The 24,231-nt window shown below is 37.3% G+C and overlaps 1 protein-coding gene across 1 annotated transcript in view; it reads right to left on the bottom strand.

Moving 5' to 3' along the window:
• Positions 1-897: 897 nt before the first annotated feature.
• Positions 898-24,231, bottom strand: part of TMEFF2 (transmembrane protein with EGF like and two follistatin like domains 2) — a 221,789-nt gene continuing 198,455 nt past the window's right edge. The window contains exons 8-10 of the mRNA XM_029934201.1: positions 6,507-6,630; positions 4,595-4,753; positions 898-1,231 (exon numbers count right to left, since the gene is read on the bottom strand). Of these exons, the coding sequence (XP_029790061.1) occupies positions 1,135-1,231; positions 4,595-4,753; positions 6,507-6,630 (380 nt within the window). The 3' untranslated portion in view covers positions 898-1,134. The remainder of the gene's footprint in view (positions 1,232-4,594; positions 4,754-6,506; positions 6,631-24,231) is intronic.

Genomic DNA, 24,231 nt, shown 5'->3' with positions numbered 1-24,231 from the left:
TAGGGATCAAACATACGAACCATGAGATCATGACCTGAGCTGAAATCAAGAGTTGGATACTCAATTGACTGAGCCACCCAGCGGCCCCAGAATTAATTTGCTTTCTTATATCAGTATATAAATATACGTAAAATGTATTTCTTTTTATGAAATATCATTGTCAACCTAGTTTCACTTGGAATAACAGTGCTGTATTAGCCATAAAGCCATTTACAAGAAATGTGAAGATTCTAACTTCTTTTTACAGAAGTCTATACTGTATATGCAGCAAGGTGCTTCTGAGAATCCATGACTCTCTTGTTTCACTTTTAATGGTGTTATTAAATTTTTCTCCAAGCCGTTAATTCTACTCACCTAAATGGAATAGATTTTGTGCTCTGTGTATTCCTGATGTGTATCTTTTTCTGGACCCTTCAGGAACATGCACTTAACAGGGAGATTCTAAGGTGCTTTCCAAATAAAAACCAATATCTTCTTTCCCCCTTTTTTATGAGTTATAAAACACTTTCCCTCCCCTTCTTCTTTGATTTAATTTATATGCCAGAGATTTTTCAGCTCTGGGGATGAAAATGGAAGACCAGCGAAGTTGATGAAATAGAGATGATTCAGAGATCCGAAATATTTTATCCTCACTCGATATAAAGTAAATTATTTTTTCTCTTTTCCAATAACCATCCTTTCCCTCGATCTTGAAATCACTCAAAACCTAGCCATCGAGTCCTGTATAAGGTAATGCTCTGTCTCAAGATGTGGGGAAAGATGGACCCCTGGTACCTATACAGATGGCACTAGCTTGAGAATATGTACAGTTATGAGATACCGCAAATTTAAGAATGCCAATTTTTTCTCATCACTGAGTATTTATTATATATAACAAATACATGGGAAAGAAAAAACTATATTGTGTGATATAAATAGTTTATTTACATTACAGAAAAAACATCAAGACAATGTATACTATTTCAAATATATCCATACATAATCAAATATAGCTGTAGTACATGTTTTCATTGGTGTAGATTACCACAAATGCAAGGCAACATGTGTAGATCGCTTGTCTTATTCTTTTGTCTATAATACTGTATTTTGTCGTCCCAGCTCTCGGTAGTCCGGCCTTTGTGCGACATGCTCCCTTTAGATTAACCTCGTGGATGCTCTTGTTGTGTTGTCTGAACTGTAGTGCCCTGTATTTTGCTTCTGTCTGTGAATTCTGTTGCTTCTGGGGCATTTCCTAGAAGGTTGGAAAGTTTACAGATCTTAGTCCAGTGCTACGACCTAAAATTTGGTCCTACAATTACCGAGTGACGTTGTGGATAAGTAAATCGTTAAAATAGTTCAGACCAAAGAATTGATTAGTAGTAGAAGCTGGGATTATGTTGGGAGATTTTTCCTTTTTGGTTCTCCTTGCCATTGTGTTTAAGCGTTTGTTGAGGAGATCTGAGGAACGGAGGCGGAAGTTGGAGAGGAACACGGTTACCTAGTCTTCAGCAGCTCACCCAGGAAGGCACAAGAATGACTCAGCACAATTCGATCAAGCAAGTTGTGAGTGCATCTAATCTCACTTTAAATGTCTTCAACAATTTTATATTTTAAATGTCCTAGGGATGAACGTTATATTGACATTTCAGGGCTACAAGTTTAAACCCCATCCAGCCAGAGAATGAGCCAACTGTTAATCTCTGATAAGTAATGAAAAGGGATACTGCTTCGGTTTGACCTAATATCACTTTTACATATTAATATTATAAACTAGAGACATAAATTGGAACTTGTTATTTAGCTTCTATAAAAAGCTGAATTCAGTCAAATTATCTGAAAAGCTCTGATCTGTCTGGTGTCTTTTCTCTTGTAATAAAAGAATGCTTTGATGATGCAAATAAGAACAACAATATAAAGTTCAAATGAAATCCTATTATAGTACAATGGGCATCAGAGATTAGATATTCATATATGTTCATATGTGAATAAATGTATATATTGTATATTTATATTATTTACAGGGGTGTGGTAGATCTGTCAAAATGAACATGGAGCTGAAAGTCACATTCCCAGCAAGTCGGAGAGAGAAAAAAGATTGAAAAATCCATCGTCTTAACATGGCAACTCTTTACAATCCAGAACATGTCTCTGGATGTCAATAATTTTATGACATACATTTAGAAAGAGGGCAGATGTTTGAGTAACATAATAAAAACAAGGGAAAGCGATTAGAAAAAAAGAAAGTGGGAGGAGAAGAGAGAAAACAGGAGAGACCTGGTGACAGAGAAATTCAAAGAAAATTAAAGAGAATGAGCAGATCTCTGCCTGGTGCAATTTTATAAATATTTTAGCAACTGGATATGTTGGGATAGGCCTTTACAGACAAGTGTGGTCAAGGTGGCCAGAAAAAGGGGAGGGTTGGGGAGACGGGCAGATGGCCTCGCTGGAAAATCTGGTTTTGGAGCACAATGTTTTCATGAGAATGAAATGAATCCACAATAGGAAAAGTGTGGCTTGTTCACTAGTATGACTCTTGGAAGGACTTTGGAAGACTCGGACATCCTAGGACAGATTTGTAAAATGCGTTAAAATAATGGTGATTTAGCTCACATACTTCTCAAAAGTAAATAGAGAATAGGTTTTCTTTTGATTTAACATGGAAAATGAAATGGCCATTTGCCTTGAAAAAATGGCTTGTTCTAATTTGGAGCTCAGTTTAGGTCGTCGTGAGCATCAGAACACACACCATCACGACCAGCGGGGCATGGGGGGGTGGGGGGGAGCATGTGAGCAGTGTTTCAGTGTGCGGGCTCTGACACCAGGCAGCCTGGACTCCAGATCTTCCCTTATTGCTCAACTGTGTAAACTTAGCAATTTTCTAACTTCATACCTCAGAGCTCCTATTTTGAAAATGGGGATAACTGTTCCTTTCTCATAATGTTATTAAACATATATGTGTGTGTATACATGTATGATACATAAACATACACGCATATATGCACACCCTATTTATAAGCTGTTCTTATCATGTAAGGGAATAGGACTGTGATTAATAACAAACTTGAGAACATATGCTAAAATACTGAAAGTTTCACATTTTTGTCGGTACAGGAAGTAGCAAATCCAACGGTTATGAGATTAGACCTATTAAATATGAATTTGGTTTCTCATGTGCTGACATTGTGTAGATCTCGGAAGGCTCAAGCCCCTTAGTGAAGGCAGCACCATTTCTTGTGTTTTAGATTCTTTTCTCTTTCTTTTATACTCAGTATTTTTGGTTTCTTGAGTTATCTTTATGTTCCCTAGCATCTATTTTAATATAATCCATTGACTCACTTGGCATCTAAACGTGAGAGTCTAGTTGATGAGCTCAACTTGGCTTCAAGCAGCACAAAGCTCCAGTCGATGATCTTCCCTTAAGCTTTTAGGCCCAGCAAGGATTTATGAACCATATTTTGTCTTTTTCAAGAGCAAATGCCACACTTGTCCTCAAAGAAGATAGTGCAAAACAGCTACAGAGATGTATTATGGCCTTTATTTTCTAAAGATATGATGCTTTCTTTTATTTTCTTGTCTTTAGAAAAATATTTCTGAAGGAAACATTCTGATTTACCGTCGAGCTGTGTAAGTGAACGCCCGTTTAAATGTCTTGTGAATGTGGCAAAGACCTTGAGAAACTTTCGTGGAACTTTTATCTCAAGGAGGATGAAATCAGGTCAGAAAGAAGTTACCTTCAATCATATGGCTGGTTAGACAGGGTGTAAATAATATGAGTTGGGTTGCCATGAATTGACACGCTGATGAAATTAAGCAAGGAAATAAGTATCTGGTCTCCCTTCCTTGACTTCGAGCACAGGGTCAAACATCACTAATTAACCATGGTTTTCTCTCCTTTTGAAACTGGATCCAGAGGGTATCTCTCTCAGCCTAGCTCTCCAGGACACAATGACCATTTCATTGTTCTGGGGTTTGATACAAATACTTGTTGTCATATTCTCTGCATTTTCCCCTATGTCAGAGGTTTTCATGTACTTAACATAATCTTTTTTAATTATAGCTACTTCCTTTGAATTTTGTGATTAAAAGCTATTTTATTAACTTAAGATAAAAATCTACTTTACATCAAATATGTAAAAAAGGATTATAGCGATGAGTGACACGTGGAACTGTAAGTACCATAAATGAGAGCGGCACGTTATCACGTTTATGGCCTTGTAAACAATCTTTCTGACCTCTTTTGCCATACTGATCTGAGTAAAGAAGGAAACACTGGCCATTTAAAAAGCCTGTTTGTAGTTTGAATGAGGACTGACTTTTTACAGCTAAAAGAGAAGAGCAGGTTTAAATAAAGATTGGGATCAGGCTTCAAAGAAAAAAGACAGCTTTGCTTCAAAAATAAACAATCCTCATCAAAATGCAAAAAAAGGGAAAATAATTTGTACTACTCCAGCATGAAAATCGATGTTACTCACATGCTGTTATGACGAGGAAACAGGACTCCAGAGAACGGATGACCCCAAAGTCCTCGAAGGGACTCACAATTAGAGGAAATGTGTCAGGCAAGGAGAAACAGCACATTCCGTTAGCTGGGTGGCCACCAAGCACACGTACTGACCTTGTGATGCAGAGGACCACCACGCAGATGACAGCAATCTGAATGGTTCCGATCACGGCTGCGATTAAGACATACTGAAATCGCACAGGGCCAGGGACAACGTAGAGCACACTGTAGTCCTTTTTTTCACAGTGCTGACCAGTGTAACCAGCATCGCACCTGGAAGAGATGGCAGCGCCCAGTTACCTATAGCTGGCGGACTCCTTTTTAGAGTTGGTCCATATTCATTTATCTTCTTGGAGAAGTTATTAGGCTATTTGTTTCCCTCTCTAAAAAATGCTACTTTGTAGACATGGCTTTTTGCTACTTATTTTTAACAAGATCTCCTTGTGTTTTGGGTTTCAAAGGCATGAGGTTTTCCTTTATACTTATAATAAGATTTTGAAGGTAGGAGGGTTGGTAGTTGGTGATGATCATGCAGAGAAACAATAGATGTCCAGAGAAAACTGCTCTTTCTAGATTTTTTCCAAGTGAGTCTCACAGTTTATGTACCTTGTTCTTTAGTCAATCTAAGTCAACATGATTACCTTGAGAAAAGGTTTGTTTAGGAGGAGATGGGTATCAAATGAGGGCTATTTATTTATTTATTTTTGGAGAAAGCATTCTCTATGCTACTGTGAAAATAATTGTTGAGACATGTTTAGAGCAAAACTACAACAATCGGTTGATAATAAAGTTGTCTGTTTATGTTAGACAGTTAAAGTTCAGTAGGAAGAAAACTATGGTGTAGGCAATACAGTTCTGTACAATAAACCCATGTGCTATCGATCTGAGAAGGAATGCTGCTTTCACTTACTCAGCCCTCATCAGAAAGCTCCCATAGACCATCTGGGGTTAAAATTAGCAATGGACAATGGGAGGAGGAAACTGTTCACATAACAATACCAATGAGGATCGACTGGCTTTGTGCAATTATTTTAGTGCTTCACATGGGATTTCGACATCCTGAGGGCTTTCCTTCTGCCTCAGAAGGGTTCAATCATGGGGACTCTGCTAAGGAAAAGAGAGCAGCAGGAACAAATCTGTTTTGTTCACTCTACTTGGCTTCACTGGAAGGTGGGTGCTAGTGTATTCAGTTAAGGAAAACATAAAGAGAAGATAGTTCTTGAAGGAGAGAAAGAAAGAGACACAAAAAAGGAGAAGAAGGAGGACGAAGAGGGAAGAGAGAGAAACTCCTTTCACTATAGAGCAATACATAATCTATTTCATCATACGGCACGTGTATATTCCTTTATAAAAATACATTTGTTTTTCACTTTGGCTTCACGATCTCTGAAATAATTACATTCTTCTATGAATATTCAGCAGGTGTTTATATTTGTTAACTAAATCCAGACAAGGAGTTCTTTTGTGTCTCAACCTACTTAGAATCTGGGGAGGTATCGCTAATAATCTCACACTCAAGGCTTGTGGATAGCAGATCCACAGAGAAGAGAATGCGCCTAGCAAAACCAAGATTGATAATATTTATTAGAACACCTGAAGGACTCTGAAAAAGATGACCTCCTAGAAGCGATGATGTCATCCTAATGTACAGTAAGTCCTCATCCACTCATTTCAGAAATATTTATTGAGCATCTGTTATGTGTTAAGAGCTGCTCTACGACAGTGGGAAGAAAGGTGAATAAAACAGAGGAGGAGGAGGAGCGTCTTTAAGAAGCTTGTTATGCCAAAAGTACAATTTAAAATTCTACTAGAAGAGTGTACTAGTAATATGTTACATAGTACTCCGGTATGTAAGGCACACCCATTTCATGGTTTTCTTGTGTGTGTGTGTGTGTGTAGGAGAGGCAGTGAAAAGTTTTGCTGCGGATCACTCAGACAGAATGCCATCCATTCTCTGCACACATCCAGAATTTAGTTTTATATTTTTGCTTTATACATTTTAATCGTTAAAGAGTGAAAACGTTACCTGCAAGATGGCTCCTGCATATTGATAGAATGCTCACACTTCCCATGCATGCAGAAACCATTGTAATGTTCTGGGCAAGGTATGTGGTGTTCTCTTGCACTTTCTTCTAACTTGTTAGCATTCTCTGTGAATACAGATAAAAGCAGGCACCCCTTGTAAATACTTTCTTAGCCCAGTAAGATCAACCAAGACATTAAGAAGCAAAGCTATAGTAGGCAAAGATATTTAAAAGGGCAAGAACTAAAGGGCCGTGCTTCAGAAGAGAGAGGGAGAAAGAATTGAAAGACAGACATCTTTACAATTGTGTTTAGAGATGAAGCTTCAAAATTACCCAGTGCTTTTCATGCTTTTCTGCAATTTCTTCCATCTTTAATAGCCAGTGATGTCTCTGTGAGTTATCAGACAGCTTTAATTTTCCTTGTGTAGAGACTGTACATTGATCATAAAATAATTCAAGAAGAACTATCCTATTTTTTGAATTTCAAAGCCCAGCATAATGTTCCTAAGAGTAAATTGCTGCAATACCTTGATACTTTCTCAGTGTGGGAGCTTAAAAGTTAAAATATGGCTGTGTTCACTTGTTAACAGAACCTCCCCAAACCAAATGCAAATTGCAACAAATGTATTCTTTCAGACTTTTTTCATTTACTGTGAACGTGCATTTTACTAGCACCCATACATTTTCTTATTGCTAAAATAAAGCTATTGAAAGAGCAAATGTTATTTCAGAATCATTTATGTAGATACTAATACAGTACATATTGAATGCTGTGAGTGTATTCCAATGCACAGTAGCCGGCCTTGTTAACAATGTTATGTGAAAGTTAACTTTACGATAAAGAAAAAGTTTGTGCTCTAAAATTAACCCTTTCATGATAAAGAAAAAGCTTGTGGGGCACCTGGGTGGTTGGGTATCTGACTTCGGCTCAGGTCATGATCTCACGGTTTGTGGGTTCGAGTCCTGCATTAATTAGGCTCTGTGCTGACAGCTCAGAGCCTGGAGCCTGCTTTGGATTCTGTGTGTCCCTCTCTCTCTGCTTCTCCCCCACTCATGCTCCCTCTCTCTCTCTCTCTGTCTCTCTCTCACAAATAAACATTTAAAAAATTTAAAGAAAAAGTTTGTGTTCTAAAATGAACCCTTTTCTCTGTCATTAACAAGTTTTGTTTTCTTATGTTTCTACAGAGACATTAAAATAATTTTCTGACCTTTAGCCCCAATACATTTGCTTGATACTTGTAATGCCATCTGTAAATAGTCTTTGGAATATGTTTACTTTATAATACAAAGTTTTGCCTTTTTTGGATTTTTTTTCTGTAATCTCTGACCTGACCTGACAGACTTTAAGATTGTTGCCTAAACACATGAAAAATATAACTTTCTTGACTTCAATCTAAGATACTTTTCAATCCAACTATAATAGAAGTAATGGAAGCAGTGGTTATGGAAGATTAAGAATGACTTACTATTTTTATTAAATAGAATATTTCCTATTATTTCGTATACAGCTATAGCTCTTATTACAGTGCATCCTTATAGTTTTGTGCTGGCTATCATGGATGATGCGTATGTGCATCAGGAGAAAAAATACCATAATACCGGCAGATAATGCAGACAAGTGCATTATTTATATTTAAGCAGAGCTATAAAATATCTATACATTTTAAGGTCTAGGTGCCATCTGCACAACTCTAAAGTTTGAAGTATATTATTATATATGTTAATTGCTTTCTTGGGTAGGAATTTGTGTACACTTGAATGATGGATAGTATTTCGAATCACATACTCAAATTAATAAAGGATTTGTCATAAGCATGCCAGAGAGTCTGGAGATTGCATTTAAATCATTCATTTGTTCTGTATTTGTGTCTCTTTAGTTATTTAGGTGATATTTTGTGTGCATTATATTTCTAATACTTCTACCTTGATGAATATCATTAAAATCAATGAACTACTTCCATGGAAAAGACTAAAAACATACAAAACTTTCTCTTTGTTTTCTCCCATTTTTCCAAGCCACTGTGGAATTTTGTGTCATGGTAGTTTGGGCACACAAATTAGAGGCTCAGTGAGCAAACACACAAAAACTGAAATAAATAATGTTGGGTGAACTTTCCAAAATGGGAATCTGTGACTGAACTAGAAGCAGGATAATCACGGTATTTCGATGCACCTTGGGAATGGCCTGTGGTCATCCGTGAATCCACAGAGAAGATTAGGCTCATTTGCTGATGTTGCCAGGAGGCTACAAGCTACGGTGGCCAAACCACACACCTGCTGTTTACAGGCGACTTTCGCAGTGGGCTCTGCCAGCCAGCCCCATGGCTGATGTAACGAACCAGCACTGATTCTCATTCTTAATTCTGGATCTTCTCTCCATAGCAAACTGTCCAACACTTCTATTCAGTGTTTGTTAGTAACTCCTCAGTGCTTCTGCACACCTGCACGGAGGGAAATTTTCTGTAACTTCCTTACATACATTGTGATTTCAAACAAAATTTTTGAACACATCTTATTAGGACTAGTTTTCTTTTTGTCAGTTGCAAAAGAAGATCAAGAATTTTCTGAACTCCAAATCAATTTTTAGGCTCTTCTATTTTTAACTCCATCCCTCACCCCATACTGGTTTTGTTTCTGAATTTATACCATGCCCACAATTATGAGCCAAAGTTCAAGGGCAGAGTAAGAGCTTGTTTGCATTAGGCTGTTGCCTTCGTGTAGTAAGAACCAGACACTCCCAGATAGGATGATCACGTGTGAAGGGAATCGTTTCTACCATAAAATCTGCTAATTAGTTTACACCATTCCTTCTGAGCTTGGAGTGCTCTGTTATGCTACTCATAGGATACTGTCAAATGAGAAAGTTAGAGAGATTGAAAATAAATGAGTAGAAGAAATGATCCCTGAGCAAGAAAATGAGGAATCATCAATATATGTCAACAAATTTATAGTCAATCCAACCAAGTAAACCAGTTGATTGAAAACCTGAATGTATAACCACTTTTAGTAATGCACTAGGCATATTTTAGAAATGAGATTTAAGTATATTAAGAAGAATAGAGACACAGAAATCTAATATTCCAAACAAATATATGAATGGGTGATAATATTGGTAATCCTGATGTTTGTGCACAGGCATTCAAGCAATACAGAAGCATTTCAAGATTTAAAATAATATAAAAAATTACACTCTGGCAGTCCATATGTTTCCTACAGTGGCTGACGACTTAGACATTAAGTTCTCTGCCCTTCACTAAAAAAGAGGTTTAATGGAAGGGTTGTGTTCTTTCTGCTAAAACAGATAGTGACAGTGGTAGAAACTCTTTGTGGTTTTGTTTAAAATCTTCAACCGGTTTCCTACTCAATTGTTTACAAATGATTTATGCTAACAGAGATCCTGACCCTTTGAAGAAACAATTTCTGGTAGAATCTGAGATACCTGTAGCAGTCCGCAGGGCTGCAGGCCGATTGCTAGTCATCGCTGAAGTCCAGAACTCCAGATTTGGGTTGCTCTGAAGTACAGCTGTGTGTATTGTTTCTATCCTCGTGCTTTCAGGGAAAGAGACCGAGGAGACCGGGGAAAGGGCGAGTTTTTACCATAAGGCAAGTAAGGGAAATGGGCAGAAAAGGGGCAGAGGCAGGCAGAACGGTTCAGAGACATAAATCAACATAACCTAGTGTGTGTATATGTGTGTGTGTTTAGCATTTTTCCTGCCTTCTCGCTCCCCAAAAGCTGGGAAAAAGAAGTTGTTCTGAGAATTAATCTGTCAAAGCAACACATTATCGACTGAGGCAGAAATATGAGCGTGTAAAACTTGACTAAAACTCTCCACATCTCTGAAGAAACAATGTTTCCTTGGACAAAGGTTAAGCTTGGCAAAAGAAGCTGCATGGTCTATTTAAGGACTCTCCTGAGAAGCCAACCTGAACTTGCAAACCTAGAGTCCCAGTTGCAGAAATGGATGCACAAAACTATTAGTGTCTGATGCTATTAAATATTCACTCAGTCAACCCATTTCTCTTGTTCTGATGCTCTGTTCTCTTAACAGTCTTAAAACAATTTGACTTCCATGTAGCCTACAAATTGAGAATGGCTTTGACAGTACCACCTTGGATTTCTCATCCATTTGACAGTTATATATTTCATATGAGTTGAACTGACTGGTTCCAACTTTTCTGAGTATTTTTTTGGAGGGGGAGGAAATAAGTCAGCTTTCTCCAGCCCACTCACTTCTGGTATTTTTTAAGATCAAACTTTTGTATCTACAAGCCCTACCTGTTGTGCACTGCAGTCTGGGAGGCCTTTGTGGGGCTGATCAGATGATATTTCTCTGGAGAGGGCCCTGTTTTGCTTTAATTAGGCCTTTCTTTGGAATATATACAAATCCTTTATGTCACTGATTCCTTAAGAGTGGCCTGCTTCTGTGTAAGGATTTCAGAGGAAGTTGGAAAGATCCTAAACCAGAGGTAACACTGAGGATTCAGTGGATGTTTTAGGGAGCCAGATTTCCACTGCACATTTTTAAGCATCTAGAGCTGTTCAATAAGAGAATGAGTAGTATAGTGTAGTAGTGGGTTTCTGGTGGTGGTAAAAAAAAAAAAAAGCCCTCTTACTATTGTTCAGATTTTGTAGTGTTACGTGTGGCAGATTTGATTGTTTCAGACTTCTAGGTTCTTTGAATTCTAAGAGTAATATTTATTTCTTTGCTAATAGTTACTTAAAATAACCAATAAATTTATTTTATTTAACAATAAATAATGTTTAATGTAAAATATTATTACTTTTGAATTGCTGGGAAAAAGAATTAGAGAAATAGGGACATTATTTAGGTATAGTAAATAAAGGAAATCACTTTGCCTTGATTATGGGGACATTTTACTTTATCAAAGGGTATAAAATATCTTAAATATTTACAATGCCTGTAATTCACACAGTCTAACATAAAGTGAACTGTCTTATGCATTATCTTCCTTTTGGAAAACAGTATGTTTGTGACTTTAAATTTAATTAAATATATATTTTTTAATGTTTATTTATTTTTGACAGAGCAAGAGCACAAGCAGGGGAGAGGCAGAGAGAGAGAGAGACAGAGGATCTAAAGCTGGCTCTGGGCTGACACCTGGAAGTTCAATGTGGGGCTCAAACTCACGAACTGTGAGATCATGACCTGCGCTGAAGTTGGACACTTAACCGACTGAGTCACCCAGGGACTCCCTAATTCAATATTTATCATCCTACTTTAACATCACAAATTATCTTTGACAAATGCAGGCATATGAGTAGTACCATTTCATTTACTACCTTTTTAACAAGCTTTTCCTATGGGCACACACAATACGCCACACTTTTCCAACAAACTAAGTCTCCCATTGCAAATATATTTATATAATACTTTTTTTACATTGAATAATGGCACAAGGAAAGGCCAGCACCGAAGTAGTCATATACTTGCACACCTGTTGTGATTACTAGATTTTACCTGTCCCCAACTTACTACCAGACCTCTAAAGCAATTTGAAAATGTTTTATTTAACGAACATGAAAAAGAAGAATTGTCTTTCTTCCTATTAGGTTTATATTGTGTCTGGGATGGAATCAAATTATGAATTTAGAAGTAAACTCATGATTGTCCCCATTGTTGATTACAGTTGGTTTCAGAGAAAATATATAATTCTTAGGATTTTGTCTCCTTATCTTGTCAGGTATAAACATATGAGGCAGCAATAAAACCTCATATCTTGGATATAAGCTTGAACTACAGTCAAGGTTTCTTAAAGACTAGAAAAGCGTTCCTATTAAACAGGTTCTGACTGTGCAATAGGAGTCCTTGCAGCTCGTGTCTGTTCTTAACAAATTCTATAATAGCTTCACCTGCTGTCATGGCTTCTTCAAAGCATAAGATGAGTAGATGAGAAGAGTCTCTCCTTTTTTAAAGCCTCTAAGACAGAGACGCAAATGAGAACCCAGCTCAAAGCGACAGCTAGTGCAAGGGACGTGAAGGCGTTTAAAGACACAATCGATTCCCGAGTTTTGTAAAGAGCTGTCCCAATCTTCTTAGTAATTTAATCTGTTAAAGATTTGGAAAAATAACTTCAAAACAGAAACCAAGTCCTTTGCTACCATTTCAACATTTCTTCTATCAGTGAAACCTATTTTGTTTTTCCAGAAGAATAACTGAAACTATTTGGGTCGACAATTTTGCTAGTTAGGCTGTGGTCGGGGATGGGAGTAGGATGGGTAGACATAGAGAGAAATTCCTTTTTTTTTTTTTAATTTTAGAGGGAGAAGGAGAGATAGAGAGGGGGGGAGAGAGAGAGAGAGAGAGCGCGCGCGCGGGAGAGAGAGAGCGCCAGACGAGGGGGGAGTTGGTGGGTGGACAGAGAGAGAGAGAGAGAGAGAGAGAGAGAGAGAATCTTAGTCAGACTCCATGCTCAGCATGGAGCCCCACAGGGGCTTGATCCCACGATCCTGGGATCTCATGACCTGAGCTGAAATCAGATGTTAGATGCTCAACTGACTGAACCACCCAGGCACCTGAGAGAAATTCTTTCTTACCCCACCATTGATCAGGCACTAATATAAAATGTGAAATGTGATTATCCATATTACCACTTGCATATATAAATATTCTTTTTGGACATAAAAAACTAAAATAAAGTGGAAGAAAACTAATTTTCATGTTACTACATTCACAGGCACGGCCTTAATGACATTATTCAAGAATTGCTTGAATTTAAATTGGAAAAAGTACCAGCATCTGAAATAGACATAGTAATTTGCGGACTGGAGTGATTGAAATGTAACAATATTGCATGATTATTTGCATGGGGTTTAATATCTCAGTTTCTACTGGTAATATATTTACACAGATAAAAGTGGGGAAATCTGTGAAATCTTGGGAAGGACACTTGTATGTAAACATTTTAACTTATGACATCCAAATACAGTTATTATAATTCCAGGATTTGACATCACAAGGCTAAATCATAGATTTAGCTATAAATTCCCGACTTCCAAAACACACACACACACACACACACACACACACACACACGTTTATTATTAAAAGAAGAGTAAGCAGATTTTTAGCCATTTGCTCTGTCCCCTGCTTCAGGAATGCCTGCCAGGCTTGGGCGACAGAGCCTTCCAGAACATGAAGGGAGCAGGCTACTGGGAGAAAGTATACTCGGCCTCCAATAGTCCTTTTCAAACGTCACCATTCAGTTAAGAGCCTATTAACTCTCAGCAAGTGCGTAACTCCTATAGGTTTAGAGGATTTAGCCTGAAGACTTTTTAGAAATATAATATTTCATAGAACTTTCGATGTCTTTGACAATACTTCATAAATATGAGGCCTTGAGAATAGGTAGGGATCATGAACCTCTCAGGAGTCCAGAGCTGCCTTAAGCTTATCCGGAGCAATTTGCTATAGCTCTCCCCACCGAGCTTTTGCTAAAGCAACCCTTCTCGCTTCTAGGCTGCTCTTTGAAGATAAAGTTTACTACAAACTTTAGGGAAAGAAAAAAAAAGTACAGAAGCCATTTTATGCCCAGAATACCCCACCCTCTTCTTTCTTCTGTCTTAAACTAAACCTATGCATTTCTGGCCAAATTTGTTTGCTCAGTGACTAACTGGGCATCCTTTTTTAGTGAGCCTGTTTGGTAACAATGCTGAAAATTAGTGACAAAAGGTTAAGATCCTGTCTACTTTTGCCTTCTGGGCTAGGTGAGTCAAGTTTTTTTTCCCTGCAGGTACAGAAATGGTTAAGTGGTTCTGATAAACCTTCCCAGGTGGCATGTTCGTTTTCCTCTGTGATTCTGAAGTTACTGACCAATAGAGAGTGAGGGGGATTTAGCTTGGAGCATTCACTGAAATGCAGCAGAAATAAAGGTTGTAATAATGTAAATAGGACAAAAAATGGCTTGTGGTAATCTGAATATTTCTTGAGTGCTTGCTATGTGTCTGGCACTCCGCTATGTGCTGTAGGTAACATACCACACTACTATTGGTGGTAGCCCCTGATTTTGTCGTCTTCTTAATACAGCCAAGAAGACAGATTTGCAGACACGATGATGATAAATAGATCTGCATTTACTGGATCCACCACGTGCCCAACATTGTGTTAATACTTAATATGATAAAAATGTATTCCTTATCACTGCTCTTTAAGGTGAATTTATAAAAATCCAATTTTGTATAAATGAGGAAATGCAAGCTCAAAAAGGCTTAATTGCTTATCTTAGAAATTTGTGTAATTGATAGGCAGAACTGGGGTCAAAGCTAGGGCTCTTGGCAGTAAATGCAGACCACATAGCCAAGAACTCATTAAAACAGAAGACAATATCTGGCCTCCGTATCTTATTTATTGTTTGGTTTTTATGATTCCTGACTCTTTATCCCACATGGATACTACTGCTGCTCTGAAAACTGGCTCTTTTCTTTTCTTCTTCCTTCTATTCTGGGAGAGACATCTTGTCCGTGAGTCCCAACCTCTCCCTCCATAAGGGTCCTCTCCATCACTGATCTTTCCCTCCTGTATCTTCAACCTTCCTTCACTCTTTGCTCCTTGCCACTAGCATTTAACCGTATTTGAATGTCTCCCATCCTACAAATTTACAAACTGCTAGGTGCCTGGGTGTCTCAGTTGGGTAAACATCACACTCTTGATGTTGGCTCCGATCATGATCTCATGGTTGTGAGATCAAGACCTGAGTGAGACTCTGCACTGACAGCGTGGGGACTTCTTGGGATTCCCTCTGTCTCTCTCTCACTCTTTGCCCCTCTCTGGCTCTCTAAATAAATAAATAAATAAATAAATAAACAAACATTTAAAAAATTCTCATAATACATGTCCCCTCATAGGTCTTGTCTCCTTTCTCCTTTTCATAAGAAGCTAAACTTCATGAAAATGTTGTCTCCACTCATATTCTTTACTTCCTGCACTAACCCCCATTCACTATTTACCCATTACACTCTGGTCACCCCTGCAGAGAAACTTCTGGCAACACAGTCAACCCACAATATCTTTTTTTTTATTTTTAAGAAAAAAAGTAAGTTTATTTTGAGAGAGAGCATGTGAGAGTGGGGAGAGAGAGGGAGAGAGAATCAGAAGCAGGTTCTGTGCACTATCAGCATGGAGCCCGATGTGGGGCTCGATCTCACAAACTGCAAGATCTTGACCTGAGTTGAAATCAGGAGTCTGTCACTTAACCAACTGAGGCACTCAAGCACCAGAAACCACAACATCTTTATTGGTAAAACAGTAGTGTCTTCTCAGATTTCAGCTGTCCCAATCTCTGAGTAATTTGATAAAACTGACCGCTTTCTCCTTTTTCAAGTTTTCTCTTCCGTCATCTACTACACTATGTACCTCTTGTTTTGTTTGGTTTGGTTTGGTTATTCTTTTCTGTATTTGGGTATTCTTTTTTGTAGCTAGTCTATTTTGTAGGCTTGTCTTTTTCAACTGATTCTTTAAGTACTGACGCTTTCCTAAAGTTCTCTTTTTATACTTTAACCATTTTCCCAGGAAGCCCATACTAACGCAGGGCTATGTTGCCACCTAAATGCCCTTGACTTCCAAATTCTGATTAAGCAGCCCAGATCACCTTTTCGGAGTCCTTACAATGCTATCCTGTCTTGTGAGATGATAAGAGAGGACACACATATGGGGTGTTCCTAAATTTATTTGTGTAAGGAATCTCTCTTCTTTATAGAAACAATTTGTGGGACTGTTCCACCGTATTCCATTCTTGGAAACCAGAATTGCACTGGACAGTGATCTCTGTAAATTTTTCACATAACCGCACACATGGAGAATGGTAACATTTTAGGTTTTAGGTAAATGAAGGAGACCACCCCCCTGAGGGCTTTAGGCACCCAAGCCCCCTGAAGACTAAGGTGTATTGGTGAGTTAATACACCTGTGACTCATTCAGGGCAAATGAGAAAACTTTGTGCTAGACTATCCTTTCTCTTAGGTCAAAGACTGTGTACTGGTCACTGTAATATCTCCAGGCTGTAGTATAAGGACTGGCACACAATGGGTGTTCAGTAAGTAGTATGAATAAACAAATAAATAGTGTAGGCATAGGCAACATATGTGGAAGCCACAGTACCTTGGTGTGGCAGCTTTCAAAAGACTGGTACCTCTTCCTTGTTTGTATCGAAGAGCCAGCCACACTTGGATAGTGTGACTTTAAAGTCACAGACAATCCCTACTTTAAGTGGCAAGGCAAGGTGCAATATGGTGGAGAACTCTAGTGTACTCAATAAAATGTATATATTCAGTATGACAACAGGTGCACAAGTAAAAGCCATATTTGGTATGTACCTCAGTCTTCGTCAGTGAAAAGCAAAAGGCTGGAGAGCAGAAATGTGTTGCTAAACATAAAAGACAAGAGAGACACCTATAAATGACTTGAAAGTGCAACTATAGGCAATTGATGAGTTGATGAGTTTGCACTTTTCTCCCATATGATGTCATGGCCCAAAAAGGGCAACTAGAGAATTTATAGTGTAGATTTGGATTCATTTACAAAGTTGGAGTACTGCCATATCTGAGTACCTGACCAAATTAATGTAAGTGATTCTCATTGAGAGGGTTAGAAGGCACACCATCTTTTCTAATATTCTGTGATGAGACAGAATAATTTTAAGATACAAATGTAGCTGGCTGTTCTATGGGTGTTTCTGAAAGTTGGTTTACCATTTTAAATTAGCATTCTAAATAAAGCGGATAATTAAAAAAGTCAGGGAGTCAATTCTAAGCAGAATTTTACAGTTCTTCTAAGAAGTAATTTCTGAACATAGCATAGCCCCTGAACAGTTTAATGGCACTGAAAAGTTATTCTGTTTTGATAGTATTTCTCAGTGACATCTTAGCAGAGGTCTACAAATTAAGTATTTTTGTGTTTAAGCCGAATATGACAATTACCAAAGGTGGTATTGTTTCCTAAAATAAAACTTTTAGTGATGTGATACTTCATCACAGATTTCCATGTAGTCTCTCCAATTAACCTGTTCCAGAGACATGATAATACAAATAAGTTTTTTTCATGCCTGACATACACCTTTTTTTTTAAACGCTCAGTAAAACTTTATGTCTAATGATTATTTGGTAATATAATAGCCAAATGTGTTATGTACTCCCCTAAAACTCATTCCCACCTGGAACTTCAGAATGTGATCTTATTTGGTAATAAGTAATCAGTTCAGATGAGTTCATATGGAATTAGACTGAACCCTAATCCAATGACTGTTCTTAGAAGAGGGTTATATGAAGATGCACAAGTAGAGGGTTGTGCGAAGATGGAGGCAGAGATTATTCTGCTGCAAGCTAAGGAATGCAGGAGCCACCAGAAGCTGGAAGAGGCAAGGAAGGATTTCTTCTTTGAGACTTTGGAGGAAGTGTAGCACTGTCAACACCTTAATTTCAGACTTTTAGTCTCTAGAACTATGAGACTGTAAAGCCTCTGTTGTTTTGAGTCACCCAGTTTACAGTAATTTATTATGAAAGCCCTAGCAATCTAAGAGTTACAGTTAAGCAACCAAACCCTTACACTAATAAATTTGTTTATATTGCACTTTTTATTTCTTTAAAAATTTATTTTTTGAGACACAGAGCATGAGACGGGGAGGGGCAGAGAGAGAGAAGGAGGCCCAGAATCTGGAACAGGCTCCAGGCTCCAAGCTGTCAGCACAGAGCCTGATGCGGGGTTCGGACTCCACCAATCACAAGATCATGACCTGGGTCAAAGTCAGACGCTTAACTGACTGAGCTACCTAGGTGCCCCTTTTATTTCTTTTATGCAATATTTAAAAAAAATAATCCACATGGAATCAGTGAAAATGAGCTGAAAGATTGGTTTAAGCTATAATGTGACCTGGAGGGTCTTGATTTATGTTTATTTTGCCAGCATTATGTTACTCTCAAAAGTCTCTTGGTTTGGGTGATAAATTATATGATTAACCTTAGTTTAAATTTAGGTTGAAATATCTGGGGTTCATTGCATTCCCAACACTCAAAAAAACCTATGTTTTAAGGTGCTAATATGTCAAAAGATGCTAATAATCCTGGTAAAGACTAATTTTTGAGATGATAGAAAACTTCATGGAAGGGTACATTGGGTTTTAAGTTATTAACTCATTTTATAAGATAGACAGTTATCTTACATGATCATTTTGTCACACAACAAATGATGCTGCATTTTGCTTTTAGTAGAAAGAAGCAAATGACCAGAAATCAAATTGACATTAATGACCTTCCAACAAAAAGATTCACAGATCGTGTGTGGCATATGATCTCCCACATGATCTCTATCTGCATATTCAAAATGCCTGAATAACAAATGCTTTATGGGATTCTGACTCATTAAGAAAACGCTAGTTTATTTAGCATCTTCTGTTTAAGAAGGGTATGAGTTTATAGTACTCCATTAAGAAAATTTGAACATAAAATGTTCTTTGAATTGTTATCCTTCAGTAAATGTGAATCTTTTTAATCTAGGACAATTCATTCCCCAAGCATTCTCAATAGCTATGGGTTCTCTCTCTCTTTCCAATTTTGAATAACTGATTTCCTTCTTGTACTGCCTTAATTTCTACTCAGTGATAATTCTGAGTACAAAAAAACTGCTCTAGAAATAGTTAAGGATAAGGTGTGGATCGTAGTTTCTTTCTAGTTGGACAGCATTTAAGGCTTGATATTTGTTATTAACTAAATGGTATTTTGTGGTCTCAAGTGGTAGTTTACCTTTTAACAGGTCTAACACACTCCTAGTGTATAATTTACACTCTCTAAGTACATGGTTAACCACTCAAGAAATCAATAAAGATTATGAAACATGTACAAATTTGAGTTCTAAGAAAGTCAAACACCTATTTTATCCATTAGAAATAAAGCAGCTGACATTTAGAATTGGAGCTTCTAGAGAACCATATATTTTTTTTTAATGTTTTATTTTACTTTTGATACGGAGAGAGACAGAGCATGAGAGGGGAGGGGCAGAGATAGAAGGAGACACAGAACTGGAAGCAGGCTCCAGGCACTGAGCTAGCCGTCAGCACAGAGCCCGACGTGGGGCTCGAACCCACGGACGTGAGATCTGACCTAAGCCGAAGTCGGAGGCTTAACCGACTGAGCCACCCAGGCGCCCCAAGAACCATGTATTTTTAAATAGAACAAGCACAAAATGACTATGTCCAGAGATGGTAGAGGATATAGATAATTCAAACAAAGCACCTCACTTTTCCTGTAATGAATGCTGTCTGCATCAACCCACAACTTTGATGGGCTCTGGATGTGTGACTATGCAGACCTTTGGATCCACAGAAGATAAGAAGTATGTTTTCTCTTATGAGGTTGTGAAATTTACTAGATCTTGGTCCTACTTTTGCCTAATTGATTCATCAACTTACTTATTCACTTAAAAAATATTGACTGATCTCTTCCTATATGCCAATTACTGTAAGTACAGGCTATACAGTTGTGAATCAAACAGGCCAAAATTCTCTCCTGAAGGGCACACATATGAGAGAGTGAGATGAGCAGTCCACAAAATCAAAAACAAACAAAAACCTAACATCTCAATTAAAAATGTTACAGGGAAAAATAGGGTATTCAGATATAGCAGACTAGGGTGTGAGACCTCTTTAGAGAATAAGGGAGGGCATATTGAGGAAAAAAGTGTGAGAAAGAGCTGGCCAGGAGAAGAACAGTGGGAAGACCTCTGGCCTGAGTGAATGACACAAGTGAAAAAAGACTGCAATGTAGGAAACAGACATTCTAGGAATCAGCACTGTGCCAAGTAGAGCATAGAGAGGCCCAAGTTGAGTTAGAGAATTAATGAGTTCCTTTTTATGTAGAACTCCTTTGTATGTAGAACTTTGTAAACCATTTTACAAAAAGAGTACCAATTTAAAGGGAAATGGGCAACCCATTTGGATAGTTTCAAGCCGATCTGACTAATATGGAAAATGAATGATTGGGGCAAAAGAGAAAGGAGAGAGAACAAATAGGAGACCACTGTAGTAGTGTGGCTGAAAGACAATGTCCAAGTCCTGGACTTGGGTAGCAGAAATGGAAGAAGAAAACAAAAGAAAGCTAGAAAGGTAGACTGAATGACTTGTTTACTTACTATAACATGGGAGGAACAAATCAAAGATGGCTTGGTTTTTGGCTTGAACATCTGGGTTGTGTCCTTTTGTATAATGGAGAGGATGTGAAGAGAATCTAATAAGTTCTAAAGTATACACATGAGAGATCTCTGGTTATGATATTTGAGGTTGCATTGAAAATTCTAGATTTATGTTTGGGCATGCATCAATGTAATTGGTGTTAACTGGAATAAATTCATAGTTTAGTAAGAAAATTATTAAGGGGTGATATGTCTGTTAATATTAAACAAATTTATGATTATTAAATAGAAATCTTTAGTAAGAGGAAGTATATCTAATGCAAGAGGAAGGACATTTATAATGGTCTACAAGGGGTTTGAAGATGTAAATTTAAAGGCAAGATAAAAAAATATCATGAAATGAAGGGGAAAAATTAGACTGTGCAAAAACATTACTGAGGAATGCTTTTAAGCAAAGCACTTTTCTCTCTTTGTGAAAAAATAATCACAAGAAAATATAAATTGTTTAAAGATTAGAAGTTTGTAGATTCGCTGTCTTCAGTTTCCATTATATAAAACAGGTTCTATTTTGGCCAAAAGATTATTAAATTATATTATTTCACTTTAGTTTACATTAAAAATTGTTTTGTAGCTATTATTTTCTATGAGACTGCAATACCCCTAAATATTGGGTAAATATAAGGACATGTGTGTTTGTGTGTGTGTGTGTTTGTGTGTGTGTGTGTGTGTGTGTGTGCATCTTTTTCCCTTGATATATTAGGAGGTAGAGGCCAGAAATATTCAATTATTCCCTAATGTTGATACAGTAGCTCAAAGGTGGAAGCTATCTCCAGAGGTCATGTCTTCTCATTTTTTAAATGAACTTTTCTTTCAAAGAACAGTTTACATTTATAGAAAAGTTTCAAATATAGTACAAAGAATTCTCATATACCCACAACCCAATTTTCCTTGTCTTTTCCTTTTTAATAGGGTGTTTTCCTCACAATTCTTCAATGGTAAAGGATTGTCTTAGAGTTGTACATGTAGAGTTAGGGGAAAAAATGAAAGAGGCAGTCATCTGGATAATTCCAAGCCAGAAAACAATTTTGTGTGAAAGATATAGATAATTGAGACAGAAATGTTTTTTTGCCTGGAGAGCTCCCTATGATTGCCTTCCTTCTCCACTTGAATTTGTAGGTATAGCTATGACTATAGGTGTTTCACTTACTAATAGGAAACTGTGTATCATTCATTGTGAAGAATATGGGGTTTTTGAGAAGGCTAAATTGCTTAGTTTCTATAGTTCTTTTCTTAAAAATAAAGGATATTGGGTATTTTTCATTATAAAAGCAATTCACATGGGTTTAAGCATAGTAGAAAATATAGAAAGTAAAAAGATAAAAAGTCTTTGTTGTTTACAACCTGTAGAAAACACCATTATCCACATTTAATTTATTTACTTCTAGTCTTTTCACTACATGTATTGTTTGTGTCTGTTTATTTAGATTAGGTAATACATGGGACATTCTTTTTTTTTAAGTTTCATACCAGGCTATGTCTAAAAGCTGATAGCAAATAGCAGGACAGTTCAGTTGTTCAGCACGGTATCTGATAAGTACACCATTTAGTCTATTGGAACAAGAACTGTTCTAATTGAAAATCCACAGCTTATGTTAGTTGGGCAGTGGTTGATAGTGCAGAGACTAGAATGTAAGATATTGTTGGTGGGAAAGAAAATGGTACCAACTTCCAAAAATTAATATAGTATTATATACCAAGAGACTCAAAAGCAAAGACTCATGTTACAAATGTCAATTACAGCATCTTTTATGAAAAAGAAAACTGAGAAACTACCAACATTTTCAGCAATAGTATAATATAGTTAAGTAAGTTACAGTGTGACTAAGTGATAAAATAGTATTCAACTAAAAATATTATTCAATAGAAAAAATTATGAAGAATTTTGATGACAGGAAAGTGGGTAGGATATTAAAATATGTAATGTGTAGAAAATATAAAAATTTGGAAAGAAATCACCAACAGTTTGACAGTTATTTAGTCAGTCATTATCTCTGGGTGGTAGAGATAATTTCCTATAATAATATATTTTATTTTTATAAAAATACACCAATTAAAAAATAAAAATATCAAGGGACTCCTCCCCCCTCCCCCCTTTTATGAAGGGGGACTAAAAAGGAATGATTTGGTATTTGAATTTAAGAAATTTCTCTTACTTGATTAGTTTAGGCTTAAATGAACAGTATTAACAACCTCTCACATTCAAAATGTGAAATCATCATTCCCTTAGCCTATGAAAGCTTTAATATTCACTGTCTTCATGTCTTCATACTGTTTGCGGAAAACAGTTTCTCTAGTTCCCAAACCTGACTGAGTGTATTCCCATACCCTTGGAGCTCCACAATCTTCTCTATCATAGTTGGGACTGCCAGGGATGAAATAATTGCTTTTGAGGCTCCAAACTTCCCTCATATCTCTATCTTTCATTGGTCTCAGGTCACTGGAAGCACTACTCCCATGTCTCGACTGTGGTTAGACCTGACAAGACTGTCCTTTCAGAGCCCTGCCAGACTTAAGCACATACGGTGTGGGAATCCTGGTCTGAGAGTGAGAACAATGCATCTTCCACACCAATTAAGGAAGATCAGTCTATAGAGAGAAGATGAAGTATGCCCAGCGGAGGAACAGCTTTGCAGAGTCTCAAGATCACATCTGTCTTTGTGCTAAACAAAGTTGGACCCACACAAACCCTTTATCTAATCTTTTCAAGTTAGGTCATTCCAAAGAAATGAGGAGCCAAATATGAGTATGAAGTGCTTTAGATATGCTCATTTCATTTCTATTCTCTAAATATTTCTCAGTATTCTCTGAGGGGTATTGAACATGAGGCACATTTGCTGTTAGTCTCACAATATAAATCAATATATGAGTCAAATAGTTTTGGTTATTGACAGTGAATTGTTGTTAACACTGAAAATAATCTCATTTCTCCTACAAGTGAGAAGTTGTGTCAAGTTCAGTTCAAGATCTAGCTCTTGTACCCACAAGTTGTGGATTTAAAGCAAGTCACATACCCCTTTGTGGATCAATTTTCTCATCTGTAAAAATAGGGATGATAACAGGGTTATTGTAAGGAATAAAAGAGAATATCCATATAAAACCCTCTGAACAAAAACTAGCAAATAATAAGCAGCTAATAATATTTTAGTTATTATTATTGTCATCACATGTCTTCACAGTCATATTTAAAAAAATTTTTTTTAACATTTATTTACTTTTGAGAGACAGAGAGAGACAACGTGAGCAGGGGAGGGTCAGAGAGCGAGGGAGACACAGAATCTGAAGCAGCCTCCAGGCTCTGAGCTGTGAGCACAGAATCTGATGCAGGGTTCGAACCCACCAACCATGAGATCATGACCTGAGCCGAAGCCAGACGCTCAACTGACTGAGCCACCCAGCGCCCCTTCACAGTCAGATTTTAAAACATATCTAAAGGACCAGACAGGAGTCCTAGAAATATTTTCTGTATCCCTTCAGGTTGCTTTGCTTTCATTTTTATGGGAATGCACATCTGTGGAGAGATTCCTTGACTCAC

Source organism: Suricata suricatta, chromosome 3 (genome assembly GCF_006229205.1).
Source record: "Suricata suricatta isolate VVHF042 chromosome 3, meerkat_22Aug2017_6uvM2_HiC, whole genome shotgun sequence".
NCBI lineage: Eukaryota > Metazoa > Chordata > Mammalia > Carnivora > Herpestidae > Suricata > Suricata suricatta.
This window is presented reverse-complemented; position numbering and strand designations above follow the sequence as displayed.